The sequence below is a fragment of the Ursus arctos genome, unplaced genomic scaffold (genome assembly GCF_023065955.2).
Source record: "Ursus arctos isolate Adak ecotype North America unplaced genomic scaffold, UrsArc2.0 scaffold_17, whole genome shotgun sequence".
Lineage (NCBI taxonomy): Eukaryota > Metazoa > Chordata > Mammalia > Carnivora > Ursidae > Ursus > Ursus arctos.
Genome location: NW_026622841.1, coordinates 13,818,691 through 13,835,303, shown reverse-complemented (window position 1 = coordinate 13,835,303; position 16,613 = coordinate 13,818,691). Strand labels below are relative to the sequence as shown.

At 34.2% G+C, this 16,613-nt stretch overlaps 1 protein-coding gene across 7 annotated transcripts in view; it reads right to left on the bottom strand.

Annotated features, from left to right (window-relative positions):
* The window catches only part of PIGN (phosphatidylinositol glycan anchor biosynthesis class N), a 106,905-nt gene that overhangs the window by 22,450 nt on the left and 67,842 nt on the right, over window positions 1–16,613 (bottom strand). For all 7 annotated transcript variants that reach the window (XM_026496422.4, XM_048218572.2, XM_057313358.1 and 4 more), the window contains 3 exons: window positions 8,524–8,626; window positions 2,938–3,040; window positions 1,203–1,289 (listed from right to left, as the gene is read on the bottom strand). In XM_026496422.4, coding sequence (XP_026352207.3) covers window positions 1,203–1,289; window positions 2,938–3,040; window positions 8,524–8,626 — 293 coding nt within the window. The remainder of the gene's footprint in view (window positions 1–1,202; window positions 1,290–2,937; window positions 3,041–8,523; window positions 8,627–16,613) is intronic.

Sequence of the window (16,613 nt, the reverse complement as noted above, 5' to 3'; positions counted from 1 at the left end):
GGTCAAGACAGGTCAAGGCTGGAGAAGTAAATCTCAGAGTAGTCTGCATGGAGGTGTCAGTCAAAGCTATAGATGAGGGTGACAGGATCCAGGCAGTGTAAGAGGAGGAGGTTAAGGATAAAGCCTGGAGAAGAACATCATTCAAGATCAGACAAAGAAAGAGTATGTTTTAGTGAAGGAGAATAGAGATGATATAAAAGCTAAGAAGAGGACCTAAATCATGTCCTGGAGGTAAAGGGAAAAGAAAGAGAAGTCAACAGAGTTGAATGTTGTAGTGGTCAAGTAAAACTGAAGCCCAGACTGCGCAGTCAGGGAGCCCCTGCAGACCACTGACGGTAAGCCTCGGCAGAGACATCTGACGGATATTCACAGAGCGACTGTAAGCCACATTACTATGTGCCAGGCACTGCTTAAGACTTCAAGATACAGTACATAAGTGGGGAGGAAATGATAGCAGCAACAACAGATTTTTCTTTTAAGGAGCTTGGTAGAAAACAGAAAAGACAAGATGAAATGATACTTTAGGGGGACGCAGGGTTCAAGCGAAGAAGTGTTGATTAGTAGAGGGTGAGTGGAAGGAGCCTGCAAAGAGAAAGAGAGCAAAACTGAGGACAGAAGCAAGAGGTAGAGGAGAGAAGGACAGCACCACGGTAAGTTCAAAGGAAATACCTCCCTACGGATTTCTTGAAGCCTGTCAGCCAGCCTTCCCAAATGAGACTTAATTCTGCCATATTGTCTTCCAAACTTGTAACACTAACGACTTTCACACAATATTGCCTCTGATGTGATTCAGAAACCTTGTGAGGGACATGTTATAGAACATGAATATAGTATAAAATACACATAGAAAGTGCAAACCAAACTCATTATAGTGGTTTCTTCTGGATGAGGGAAATTAGAGTGGAGCTGGGAATTGAAAAAAAAAAACTTTAGCTTTAGTGGTCATGTTTTAATTTTTTAAAACATGTGACAAAATATTAATTGTTGATCTCTTGGACGGTGGGACTACACACATATACATTTGCTTGTTATATAATTCTGCATGCTTTTCTACAGTTTTGACATTTTTTAAAAACGTGGACTATATAAGAAAATTATGGTTGAGAGGGGGTTAAATGGCCTCCAAGTGGTCACTTTTAAGTAAGCAGCAGAAGTACCTCCCAATAATGGGAGTTGCAGCACCTTAAAAGTCCAAAGGATACAAGGAAAAAGGCCCTCCGGACATCATCCAGATAGAGCTGTCGAAACTGGGTTATATCAGGATTGTAGGTGAACTGGACACTGGTGACCTGTGGGACAATAAGAAATACATGAACACACAAGAACAGTTCACTTATTTCTACCCTCGAAGGCAAACTTCCAGTCTGATACAATAGCTAGAAAGTTATCCTGCACTGACAAAATTAATCAACAATAAAGCTGTTCCTATAGCTCAATTACATCTTAACACAATCTGCCAAAAGGTAGAATACATTGCTAATAATAGACTGAACAGAGTTGTAGTATTGCTGAACGTGTAATAAAAGGGAGAATCAGGCTTTTCCTTATCCTATATAAATGCTTCACTTTTAAGTCCCTATATAACTCTTCCCTTTTCTAAGTCCTGATTTCTCAGTGTCCTGATCTTCTAAAACCCAGCTATGGTATCACATTTAAAAAGCATGATAAAATCAAATATTTCTGTTTCTTTCTTCTTCTGTTAGTTAGAAATTATTTTTGCTATATACAAATGCAAAATACACCTACTTTTGGTAAAATAGAAAGTCACTCAATTTCAACAAGATGGATGCACTTTTGCTTAATCCCCCTCTCCCCATAACAGAAAAACTCATGAGTGAGTTTAAAGGGAAAGTTTCCCTTCCTCCACTATCCATGTAATTTTCCACTAAGTTCTCTGGATGCTTTAAGACTTCTTTCTATAAAAAGAAATATCTGCTTTCTGTTAAAAAACAGAATTTAAAAAAGGACACAATGAATCTCATTTTTTGATTTAATATTTATTTAATATTAAAATATTTACTATTTACTATTAAGGACAGTCTGACCATTTACTAGAATCGGAACAAAACTGTTTTCATGTACTGTTTTAATATTCCAGGGCTGAATGTTAAAAACCAGTAATTATTTAATATACTTCAATAAAGGTTTCATTATTGAAATTAATTATTCTAAATTATCAATTACTCTGTAAGCTCAACAGGAACCAGTTATGGATGGATCAATGGATCAAATATGAAGGTGTTTTTCTGCAATATTCATTTTACCTGACCTCAGTAAAACTGTAAATATTCTATCACCAATGGTTTATAATTACCTTTGGTTCTAAAATAAAGGCAAGAGACATCAATTTAACTCTATAGCTCAGCATGATAAATGTGTCCTTAAAATTTAGCTGGCTTTTAGCCAATTCAAAGTGTACTGTGTTGAATAAATAGCCTAAGATTTGGACTGAGGCCACAGTCACTAGGGTGGCAGAATAAGCAGTTTGGAGTAGGACCACTAGAAAAACAACACTGCAAACACAAATGTCACCTTACAATCAAATTCATGGATTGACTTGTGACAACATAAATATTCCTGTGACTACAATAAATTGAGGGAAAGAAAAAATAGATATGAAAATAGAGGAAAATAAGATAAAGAGCATTCTTTCTCCTTCACTCCTTCTTCTACGTTGATGTTTTTGTACATCAGTGATTCTCAAATAATCTCTAAGAAAAGCCCAACCTATTTAATGCCTATAAAAGAATAAAATCATGCTTTTCTGTTGTAAATGAACAATTTTCTTACAAACTGTTTAGCTTATTAATCATTAACTTAATTATGACTGCCTTAAATGGTGCATAGTTTTTGATGAAATAACACCACAACTTCCTTACAGAACAGGGAATATTTTAATATTCTCAAATAAACGCAACAATGATTTTGACCAGCTACCTTCTGTTTGTAGGAAACACTGGGTTGCTTCAGGGTTTCTTGCTCCACCTGTATCCAGACAAACATTAAGCACGACAATACTAATGGAAAGAGAGCTTCATACCTAAGAGGCAAGGCGGTTTGGGGTAGAAGTGGGAGGGTAGAAAAGAGAAGAAAAAAACATTAAACAAGTAAAAATGCAAATTTATGCTGAGAGGTCTTTCTCAAAATTAAAACAACCTTGATAATACTTCAAAGTCACAATATCACAAGATTTAAATTTTCTAGGCTTTTCAGAAGAAGAAAGTGGAAAAGGAAAGGAACATTTAAATATCAACCCCAACATCATCTTTTTTGAAATTTATTAAATCTTGAGATCATTATAATTTTAAAACAGTAGAGATATTTAGAAATCATTCATAAGGTAAATGACAAATACACAAAAAAGGAAAGAAAACATTAAGACAAAGGTAAAAAGACAATACCTGAGTTAAAATCATTAATATACATAGAAGAGCAAGACCAATGTTTCAAATTTTTAAAAAAAACTATAGGAAGATAGCACGTTCACATCACATTTATCCAGTAAAAAAAGTCTTGTCAACAAGAGCATAATGAAAACTAACTCTCATACTCTCTATATAGGAATAAACAATTTCTGGAAGGTGATCCAACACTCTGCATCAAGAATCTCAAAAATATTCATATACCATAATCCAATGATGTCACTTCTAGGAATTCACCCTGAGAAATAATCCAGTACAGATTTACTCTGAGAAAATAATCCATAATGGGCACTAGAATTCTCATATGAAGATGTTTGTTGTAATACTGTTTACAGAAGGGAAAAAAAAAAAAACCAAAGACAGGAAACAAGCTAGGGAGTGATTAAATAACGTATGGTACATCTCTAGGCTAGTATAATGTGGACATAATGTGGACAAAGGAGAAATGTTCATGAGATAAGACAGTGACAGAAGTCTTTTCTAATTCCTTCCAGCCTAGTTAGGGATAAATGTGCCACCTTTGTAATCCCTCAAATAGTTCCTCTCCCACCGTTTTAATCACATGTTCACTGACACGCATTTCCCGCTAGTTTGGAAAAGCTCTGTCAGTCCTGTCACCACTGCAGGCCCGGCTAACAGTAAGTATTTGCTGACTGAGTTACTTAAGTGGAAGTTACAAAACAAAATCAAACTAACCAAACCAAAATAAAAAAACTTTATTTCTTTCAACTTTTTCAACTACTGAATTCTATTCCATTTGGCACTACATGAGAAGCCAAAACACGAGAAGACAAAAGAAGCAAAATGCTTTAAATTCTATCATTTTTTGATAGAATAAAATAAAATATAAAAATAAAATAAAATAAAAATAAAAACTGAAGACCAGGCAGAAGGAAGTATTTGGATTTAAGAAAGCATACACAAGTCACTCGGTATATAAGATGTAGAATGCCCAAGTACATGAACAAACAATTATATATATATGAGAAAATATCATTAGTAAAACAGGTACAAAAAATTTATACAAAGCTGTACCATTTTTGACCTATTAAAATAGCTGTTGATGTTCATATTTAAAAATGAAAATACCAAATACTGTGAAGGATAGGACCCCCCATCAGTTACTGGTGATATTATAAACTGGTACTGTTCTGAAGACAAAAGTAAAAAAAATAAATGAAAAATAAATTCATACTCTATGGTCCACCTATACTACATGTGAGAAATGAACAAAGGAAATAATAGAAACAATATAGAAAGCTTGTGCACAAAAACATAACTCAAAATATTATAATAAAAAATGGAAAAAATAAAACAATCAGAAATAGAGGAATGGCTAAGTGAATCAAGGTTCATCCACATCACAGAATATTAAATATCTATTAAAATGATAGTTAGGAAGCCTATGAGCCACCTGGGACAATGCTTCTAAAATAATGTTAGGTATGGGCATCTGGGAGGCATAGCTGGTGAAGCATCCGACTCTTGATTTTGACTCAGGTCATGATCTCAGGGTTATGAGGTAGGGCTCTGCGCTCAGTGTGGAGTCTTCTTGTGACTCTCTCTCCCTCTCCCCAATCCCTCCCCCCCTCACTCACTCTCTCTCTCAAATAAATAAATAAATAAATCTTAGAATAAAAATAATATTACATAGAAAAGAAAGATAAAATAGTACATGGACTATAATTAATACTATGTTAAAAAGACAAACACAGAGGTAAGACTGGAAGAAATGTATCAGAATATCAGCAGGAGGGGTAGGGTTAAGGGGATTTTTCCCCTTATCCATACTTTCCAAAATGTGATCAATACTACTTTTACAATGATTTTTAAAAAATAATTGAAAAACAAATGTTGACTTAGAATGCCTGTATCCTAGCCATTCTTTAAAATTTAGTTCTACTTCCACGGGAGTCCTTAATAACACCAATTCAGCTCCCCTACTCAAATTCTTTCTCTAGCCACTCTTTGTATCTTTCAATTCCCAACCTAATTAAGTCACAATAACTTAACTGTTGCATTCAGTAATTGCCTAACACTGTAAAATAAAGTCCTTATTTTATAGCAGCTTACAACTCTATTATACACCTGGGGTAAGCTAATTGTTCTGCCTGTTTGTCTAGTGTTCAGGACACTGGAGATGGGAAAGAAAAAACAATTGTTGATTAATTGAATCAAGAAAGTGTATACTCTAAGCAAAAGAGGACCATGATTTTTTTAAAAATATTCGGTTATATATGAAAGTATTCTTTCCTAATATATGAAAACATAAATTTCATAGTTCTACAAATAGTGCTACAGATTTATTTCCTTTCAGAAACTATAAACTATAATCATTTTCATTTGTAAAACATAGATGAATAAATCTGATAAAGACAATCTTCCTATGGGACTTTATTTCTTCAGACAATCAATATCTTGTATAAAGTCTGCATATCTGAATTAATAAACTGAAATGCCAATAAAATGTCATCACAGGCTCACAGTGTACATAGTAAAACCTTACAAAATTAGGATCTGCTAGTTTGGTCTCTGTGCAAATTCAACAGGGCAGAAAAGGCATTTAGCTTTGTATTATAGTTTGTCGAGCAAAGGGATAATATAAATACAATTTTGGCAAGAAATGTTTAACAAACTTGAGAACTATTTTCAAGCACTTCAATAGCTTCCATTTGCATAAAAATAATGAAATGCTGATTGAAATGAATCTTCTTTATTCATTAAATCAAGGTTACATTGTTAGAATTTAGGATTACTATTACTGTATTTCTGTAAAGTAATAAAACTGCATTTCTTTTAAGTATCTTATAATTCTGACTATTCACTAATTTACATAGAGAACCCTCCAGATTGTCCAAAACAGTGATGTGGAACAATCAGGAAGACTACAAGTTTTGCAAAACTGATTTGAAATTGAAAACTGTACTAACTGAAATTGTTAGACTGTGCTGTTTTAGGCTATCTCTGTTGCATTTTTCTGCAAAAGGAAATATACTTTCTGATGTTGAATAATATATTTCTTAATACATTCAATAATAAGGTCATACTCATTATTACTGTTCTGACTTTACACATGATTTTTGCTTTTCAGATTTTCTTAAAATAAATGTGCTTATGGTAATGCTTTGGGTATCTTTATGACTATGAAATTGATGATTTAAAATACTACCATATTTATCCCCAAGTTACATGATTAACTCATTATACATTATGAAACATTTTTTCACTCAAAATTCAACTTTAATCATCCTTTCTTCCTTCCTTCCTTCCTTCCTTCCTTCCTTCCTTCCTCCCTTTTTTTTCTAATCCAGTAAACCAGATCTATTTCTAGATTTGTATTTCTTAAATCTTCTACACATTTCTTTAAATTTGTTTATTGCTTCAGAATGTGAAGGCTCAAAAAAGAAAAGGATTGATTATTGCTTTAGAATGTGAAGGCTCAAAAAAGAAAAGGGATTGATTATTAAGTGACTGTGCAGAAGTTGGCACATATGTCTGGAACCTATCAAATACATACTTTCTTAAGGCAACCTCTAGGTCAGATCTCTTAATGAAATTCGTGTGTCACCCAAAAATAGTGAGTTAGAATAGAAATTATTTTATCTTTCGTCTTCTTATCTAGACTAAAAACTAATTCATATATAGTTTGATGGTTTCTGATTGTAACTAAATTATTTATCCTGAAATTTCACCAATAAAGGGGAAAAGAGTGAACAGTTTTGTTTTTGTTTTTAAGCAGGCTTCACGGAGCCCAACATGGGGCTTGAACTCAAAATCCTGAGATCAAGATGTGGGCCGAGATCAAAAGTTGGACACTTAACCAACTGAGCTACCCAGGCTCCCTAAGAGTGAACAGTTTTAAAGTCTCATTATGTTTATCACTCTTGAGTAAGCATACGCTGATAGACTTCCAGTTTTATTTGAAAATTCAAAGTTCTAATCTCAAAGAAAGCCCCTCTTCAAATCTTATTAGGTAACTGGTGAAAATTTCCATGTTGCTTATATTACGTCTTCACATCTGTGTTTCAGATCTGGTTATGCAATAGAAAAGAAGGCAGGAGGTGTGGGGGTGCTTTGGTAAGAGAAGGTTTTGCACCCCACTGGATCTTCTCTTATCTGAGGACTACAAGAACTCCTGGGGCCTATGTCACTTAGGATATTAGGGCCTATTATGAAAAGATTTTTTAGAACATCCCTCTAATTCTGAATTAGGACAACTAAGTTTCCTAAAGAATGAACCTAAGTCTTGGACCCAAAGTGGCTTTACAAAATCATCTAAACTGGGAATAATCTGTTGATAGCACAATGGTGAATCCCGAGGTTTAGCCTAGTTGGGATTAAGATTTTCTATTTGGGCCAAATTTTGAGCTACCTATGAGCGATGGTGATTTGTCTGTTCTATACAATGTTGTTATAACGTACACGTTTCTCACCCTCATAAGCATTTACGTAAGGATGAACTAAAATTCAAAAGCAAGTAAAGAATCCTTTTCTTCAAAGTAGATGCAGAGATTGTATCACTGCTTCACTGACTTCTAGAGAACATTTCAGGATCCACCCCAAATCAAGACGCTAGTTTTTGTTTTGTAAGAAAATTTAAATCTTAAGTAAAAATGGATTCTTTAACTTCTGGGAAAATATTCTGAAAGTTTCTGAATCAAAAGGAATATTTGGACTTTGATATATGTAAGAGTAAAAAAAAAAAAGAAAATATATTCAAATAAGAATGAACAAATCAAGGCATAATTTGAAGTGCATGAAAGGAATGGAACAATGCTACAGTTCTTCTAAGTCATTGTTTGAGACTTCAAATTCCTCCATAATCCATCAGAACTTTCTAACACTGTATGAAATAACACTTTAGCAACTTCAGGAAATAAACAGAAAGACAAAGACAACAGGCAATACTATGAAAATAAGAAAAAGAAAACAGAAGATTTAAGATCAAGTCATATATAATTCTTACAAAGTAGAAAATATTTATAATTTATTCCTCCAGATTTATATATTTTTCATTTCCAGAGGTAAAATATTCAAAGAGAAATGTCAAGATCATTTAAAACTTGCTACTAAAAATTAAATTTTAAAAAACAGTTTATACCCTGTGCTTAGAAGTAGGTAGGCTGACATCGAGGAAAGAAGTATGCTAAACAACCGCTCAAAGAGACTTGTAGGACTCAGCAGTGGTAGGACGAAGGAAGAGGCTGCAATAAAACAAAGCAGGGCAATGTCAGTACGACAAACACCACGTATATGAGTTTAGAAGCACTGATTCTAGTATCATTTATAGAATTTATTGTTTCTGTAACTTCTCAAATGGGCTGTACTTGTCCTAATCATTTCTGTAAGAAATTTGAAACTTCACATTAAAAAAAAAAAAGATTTTATTTATTTATTTTAGAGAGAGAGTGCACACACACGCACGCAACTGAGCAGGAGTGGGGGGTCGGCAGAGGCTAAGGGAGAGGGACAAGCAGACTCCCCACAAAGCGTGGAGCCCTACAACATGGGGATCGACCCCACAACCCCAAGATCATGACCTCAGCGGAAATCAAGAGTCAGGGGCCTAACCGAACGAGCCACCAAGGCACCCCTGAAACGTCACATTTTTACATTTGATCTTAGCCCAAAGGCTGAGAAGCGATGAAACTTCACATTTTTAATTAAAATTACATTTCATTATTTTATCATATTTTGGCTCAGGTTTTCTCAATTTTATTTAGCTTTGTTCACTGTAATATTAACCACTAAATGAGTAATTTGTTATTTGCTAATATAAATAATAAAAAAACATAATACAACACATTGTTCAAGATTCAGCCAATTTTCTTTTAATTAGGCATTTAGTTCAAAGACAACTTATTCCCCCAAAATTGATTTTTCGTAACCTCCTTCTCCTCCTCCCAAGTTTTCCCACTGCAAAGTATGCATTGACAGAGGTAGCGTGCCACTCAGAAAATGAAAAACAGGAGAGGATTTCCCCACACAAGAGTTGTAGTAAGAGTAATGAAGTAATCTTTCCCCACAGGACAAGAAAGCAAGTACTTCGGTAGAAGGGCAGCAAGACATTAACTCCCCATTTCTATTTTGGGAAGGAAATATGCCTACATTCCTCATCACCCTAGTTCGGCAGGAACCATGCATGGAATTAATAAACACTCCAGAGTATGGGGACAGATGACTTGGGATAAAATCCTGGCTGATTCATTATTAACTTTTTAACCATGGGGCAAGTTTATTAACCCATCTAAGTAGTATTCCTATTTGTCAAGTGGAGAGGATATAAATAAATAGTTATGAGGTTTAAATACAACTTCACCTGTAAAATGCTCCCTGAGCATAGTGCGAGGGATACAGTAGGTGCTTAATAACTGTTAGCTGCTATTATTATTACTAATCAACATCTATCAGTAAGTTATATTTAAAGACAATCTCTTTCAAAGTCAAGTCACTACAAGATGTAAGACTCTGAAGGTTATATTGATAGTCCCCTAGACAAATAGCTTCTGATCTTTTCCAGATGTGTAGTTCCAATACTGTTATCCTCACCTGATACATATTTTAACATAAAAAAGTAACATTTTAATATTTCTTATTATAAAAGCCAGTTCAAATGAGACCTCTTCTGTAAAACTTTACTTTCTATCTTTGTTTTACTTTTGTTTAAAATATTGATGAGGTGCTAAAGGGGGAAATAAGAGTCCCCATTCTGAATGACACATGTTAGAACCAGTTTCATAACATATAATCCATTTGGAGATCACAGCACATTACCAGAAAGTGCTCACTGGAACTAGACTATGGTGAATTAGGGCCTGGAAAAGATCTCTGGAGATACTGCTGACCTACCTATGAGTCAACTATCTCATGCCTTACAGCACTTGGTAGGCATCCTCTAGTACCTAGTTCTCTCAGTCTCAAGGACTAAATGTCTTATTTAAAATGTATGCTCAGGGGCACGTGGGTGGCTCAGTTGGTTAAGTGTCTGCCTTCAGCCCAAGTCATGATCTCAGGGTCCTGGGATCGAGCCCCATATCAGGCTCCCTACTCAGTGGGGAGTCTGCTTCACCCTCTCCCTCTGTGCTCACTCTCTCTCAAATAAATAAATATAATCTTAAAAAAAATAAAATAAAATATGTGCTCAGCCCACAAATAAACCTCCACATACACAGTCAACTAATATTTGTCAACACAGCCAATAACACTCAGTGGCGAAGGACAGTTTCTTCAACAAATGGTGTAGAGAAAACTAGATAACCACATGCAGAAAAATGAAATTGGACCTCTATCTTACACCACTCACAACAATTAACTCAAAAGGGATTAAAGACTCAAGCATAAAACTCCTAGAATATGGGGATAACATTAAGGATAACACTGTTCTCAGCAATAATTTTTTTTGATATGACACCCAAAGCACAAGCAACAAAAGTAAAAATGAACTACACTGACTACATCAAATGAAAAAGTTTTGCATGTCAAAAGAAACAATCAACAAAATGAAAAGGCCACCTGTGGAATAAGACAAAATATTTCAAACCATATATCAGATAAGGGGTTAATATCCAAAATATATAAAGAACTCACAGAACTCATTAACAACAACAAAAAATCCAATTAAGAAATGGACAGAGGGGGGCGCCTGGGTGGCACAGTGGTTAAGCGTCTGCCTTCGGCTCAGGGCGTGATCCCGGCGTTATGGGATCGAGCCCCACATCAGGCTCCTCTGCTATAAGCCTGCTTCTTCCTCTCTCCCCCTGCTTGTGTTCCCTCTCTCTGTCAAATAGATAAATAAAATCTTAAAAAAGAAAAAAGAAATGGACAGAGGAACTAGACAGTTACTACTCCAAAGAAGACGTCCAAATGGCCTCAAAGCACATGAAAAGATGTTCAATATCACTAATCATCACAGAAATGCAAATGAAAACCACAATGAGGTATCACCTCACACCTGGTAGAATGGCCATTATAAAAAAACAGAAACAGAAAATAACCAGAGTTGACAGGGATGTAGAAGAACTGAAAGCCTTGTGCACTGCTGGCGGAAATGTAAAATGGTGCAGCCACTATAGATATAGTATGGAGACTCCTCAAAAAATTAAAAATAGAACTACCATATTATCCAATGATCCTATTTCTGGGTATTTATCCAAAAGAACTGAAAACAAGATCTTGAAGAGATATTGTACACTCATGTTTACTGTAGCATTATGCACAGTAGCCAAGACATGGAAACAATCTAAGTATCTGTCAATGGAAGAGTGAATAAGGAAGATGTGGTATATACACAGATTGGATCATTATTCAGTCATGAGAAAGAAGGAAATCCTGTCATTTGTGACAACCCCAAGGATCATTATGCTTAGTAAGATAAGCCAGGCAGGGGCGCCTGGGTGGCACAGCGGTTAAGCGTTTGCCTTCGGCTCAGGGCGTGATCCTGGCATTCTGGGATCGAGCCCCACATCAGGCTCCTCTGTTGGGAGCCTGCTTCTTCCTCTCCCACTCCCACTGCTTGTGTTCCCTCTCTCGCTGGCTGTCTCTATCTCTGTCAAATAAATAAATAAAATCTTTAAAAAAAAAAAAAAGAGTTAAAAAAAAAAAGATAAGCCAGGCAGAGGAAGACAAATACTGTATGATATCACCTATATGTGGAATCTAAAAAGGCCACACTCATAAAAACAGAGGAGAATGGTGGTTACCAGGAGTTGGGTGGTGGTAGAATTGGGAAGATGTTTAAAGGTAGAAACTTAACAACCATTAGATAAATAAGTCCTAGAGGCCTAAGACAAAGTAAAGAAATTATAATCAATAATACTGTATTATAAACTTCAAAGTTGCAAAGAGACTAGATCTTAATTGTTCTCACCACATAAAAGAGATGACATTATGTGACATGATAGAAGTGTTAGCTAACACTACAGTGGTAATCACATTGCAATATATAAATGCATCAAATCGACACACTGTATCCCCATACCTTATACAATGTGTCGTGCCAGTTATATCTCAATAATTAAAAATAAGTAAATAAAATACTCTTTTGAAAAATAAATAAAAATAAAACAAATGCCTAGAGGAACGTTTATGCATTTGGAAAAAAGCAGTAGACTGAATCTCACCCTCCCAAAACAATGACAAAATCAATAAGGACAATAAATAAAATGATATAGGACATTCCAAATTTGGAAAGAAGCACAGGAACTACCGCACAATATGCACATAACTACAACATAAGAAAATATGACAGAAATGAGACCAAGTTTAAACATGAATATTTTCACTTAAAAGAAAAAAACTCAAATTGGCAAACATAGCAAAACCCAACTCTGTGCTGAATAAAAGAGACAGACTTAAAACACAGTGATTCAAAAGGCTGAAAATAAGGACAGGACTAGGCAAATTTTAACAGGAAGAAATTCAGGGTTGCAATTCTGATACCAGATAAAGTACATTTCAGGCCAAAAGGCAATAAATAAGACAAAGGGGGACACCTTATGATGTTAAAGCCACATTCCACAATGATGATGTAACAGTTATGAATTTTGCTACAAAGAACACATCGACTACCTACATAATACAAAATTTATATGAGATACAAAAATATGTAGAAACATACTACTAACAGAAAACTGTAACACACCACTCTCAATATTATAGGATAAATTGACAAAAAAACAAGTAAGAATATAAAACCACATAACCAACAAAGTAGATATTCTGGATATATACTGAACAGTACAGTCCTATAAAAGAGACTACAGTTTCTTTTCAAGTACATATGGAATGTTTACAAAAATGGATCATACACTCTAGAGCACAAAGAAAATATGAGTAGGTTCCATAAAGTGGAAATAGTACAAACAACCATGTTGGGCACAATGCAATGAAACTAGAAATTAAAAATAAAACAAAAATTAATGAGGTAGCGAAAAGAAACACAAATTAATAAATCAAAATCCAAACTCTTTGAGAAAATAAACAAACAGGACAAACCACTAGCTAAGAAAATCAAAGAAAAGGGGAAAAGTGCAAATACACAAAATAGATGATGAGGGAAATGTCTAATGATACAGAAGGAACTGCTTTTAATCATTAAGAGATTACTTTGCATCCCTCTATACAAATAAATTGAAAATCTAGAAGAAGTGTTTAATTCCTTAGGCAAATATGATTTCTCAAACGAATCCCAGCCAAGATAAAAAACTTAAAACAGGCCAATTACATATAAGAAATATAGGAAGTTATCAGGGAAATACAGAACAAAGAACTACGTTTGGATAGTTTCAAAGGGTAATTCTTCCAAAACTTTACAGAACAGATAGGCCAGTGTTATCTAAATTATTTCAGGGTATAGAAATCAAAGAGAAACTTATTTTTTTATGAAGAAGTATAATATTGAAACCTAAACCTGATAAATATAGAACAAAAAAAAAAATTAAAGGCCAATATCATTTATGAATACTGATGAAAAAATACTATCAAATGGACTCCAACACCATGTTAAGAAAATAACACATTATAATAAAATGTGTTTTAGGGGTTTGTATACGGAATGCAAGGATGGTTCAATACTTGAAACTCTACTGGTAATATTAATAGGCCATATTAATAGGTCTAAGAAAAAACACATTATTTCTATAGATGATGAAAAAGCCTTTGACAAAATTCAACATCCATGCATTCCTAATAAGAACTCTAAATAAAACAAGAATGTATATACTTTCTTTACCATGACAAATATATGTACCTCAATCCTAAAGCCAGTATCTACATTAATGGGAAGACTCCAGAGGCATTCCCACTAAGGTCAAGGGGAAAAAAGAAAAAATCAAGGAAATTCACTATCTCCACTTACTTAACATTGTTCTGGAGATACTAGCCAATGCAAATGAACTAAAGGAAACAATCAGAGGAATAGGAACAGAAAAGGGGGAAAATATATATCTATATTTGTAAATGGCATGATAGTATACTTGGAAAATCCTAGAGACTCAATGATAAACCTAACTCAAGAAATGAAAGAATTCAGTAAAAAAATAGAATATAAAATCAACATGTAAAATCAATAGCAACTTATACTCAATAATAGTAGATAAAATGAGTGAGAAAAGCCCATTTACAATAGCAACAAAGCAGATAAAATACTTAATTCCTAACAAGAAATATTTAAAGCCTATATGAAGAAAACTATAAAAACTACTCTTAGAGGCACGAAAGTAGACTGGAGCAAGTGGAAAGACATCCCTTGTTCTTGGTTAGAATGTCTCAACATTACTCATGATTAAAATATAAGGTTTCCCTAAGTTAATTTACATATTTAATATGATCTCAATAAAATTTCCAGCGGCCTTTTTTTGAAGTTTGAGCAAGTAGATCCTGAAGTTCTTACTTTATTGAAATATACTATGAACTCTCTGTAACTAAAACAGTATATTATTGGCACATGAATAGACATATAATTGGAACAATATAGAAAGTCTAGAAATAGACCAGTGTTTCTAGTGTATGACAGAAGTGTTACCTTAAATCACTGGGGCAAATAGTCTTTATTAATGATACTGGATAGCCGTTTGGAAAAAAATTAAATCCTTTCCTTAAACCATATATTTAGAATAATTAACTCTAAATATATCAAGGATTGAAATGTAAATGTATAAGTATGCAAGTACTAGAAGGAAATATGAGTGAATTCCTCTATAACCTAGGTATCAAGGAAAGGCTTTCTAACTATGACTAAAAAGCCAGATGCATTAAAAAAAGACTGATCACACAAAAACAAAAATCATTTGCAGGGCAAAGGATATCATAAGCATAGTCAAAAGACAAGTGACAAACTGGGAAAATTTTTTGTTACATATATCATAGGTAAAGGACTAATATCCCTAATTTATAAAGAGCTTTTTTAAAAATGAAAGCAATGGACCAAAAATTCTATAGAAAACCAGGAAAAAGAGATGAATAGATAATTCCCAACAGAGATATAAAAATGGCCCTTAAGCATGTGAAATGATGTTTGACCTCACTCAAAATAAAAAAAGTGCAAATTAAAAACACAGAGATACCATTTCTCACATACAAAATTGGCATAAATTTGCTGACTGGCATAAATTCAAAAGACTTTGGTGAGGCTATGGGGAAATAGGCACTCTTCCTACCTTGTTGGAAAAAAATGAAAAATGGTACAGCTCTGGAGGGGAATTTAGCAGTATCTAAAAGTACTACGTGTGCATTTACCCTTTGCACCAGTAATACAACTTCTAGGAATTTATCCTGAAAATACACCTCTAAAAGTATGAACTATGCATACTGCTCAAAGTTATTTGTTGCAGGATTATTTGTAATTAAAAAAAAAGATTACCTACCTAAACATGAAAGCATAGGAGACCGGTTAAATAAACAATGGAATACACACACAATGGAAAACTAAATAGCTGTAAAAAAGAATAAAGAAGAGCTCTATGAATTGATATGAAGTGATTACCAAGAGGTATTAAGTGAAAGAAGCAAAGTACAAAAGAGGATATATAAAACGCTATCCCTTTTGTGTAAGAGAGGAGGAAAAATAAGAAAACCCACTTATGTCTATTTATCACTGCAAAGAGAAACACATAAAGGATAACCAGAAAGCAATGAAGGTTATAGCCCATGAAGGATTAGGGGTACAGGAGAATGGGGTGAAAGTACCACAGGCAACACTTCCACCTTTTTGTATAGTTTCTACGTTTGGAAGCATGTTCTACATACATGAAAAATTAAATAAAAAAGAATAGGAAAGGAAAAAAAAAAAAACCAAAACAGCAAACTGAAACAAACAAACCTAGCTGTAGTTCAAATGAATATCATAATCACAGTGAACAAAATGGAGGAAGGGAGGGAAGCAGACAGGCAGGCAAATCCAAATAAATATGAACATTAATATTTAACCATAAACCCTCGGTCTTGGGCAAGGTGAAGTGTGGGGGCAGAGTGAGAATTACAAACAAATCTCGAACAATAGTAAGTTTTTTTTATTGTGACGGTATGGGTGAAACACTCCTGAAATTGCTTTAGATGTACCATAGGACTGAACAAATGAGTACACGTGTTGGTGGTGTTGGGAGCCAGGGTTAGTTATCATCATGGGAGGAGCATATAAATATGGAATGGCGGAAGGCAAGAAAGAACAGATAGAAATATAGATATCAGTGTGAA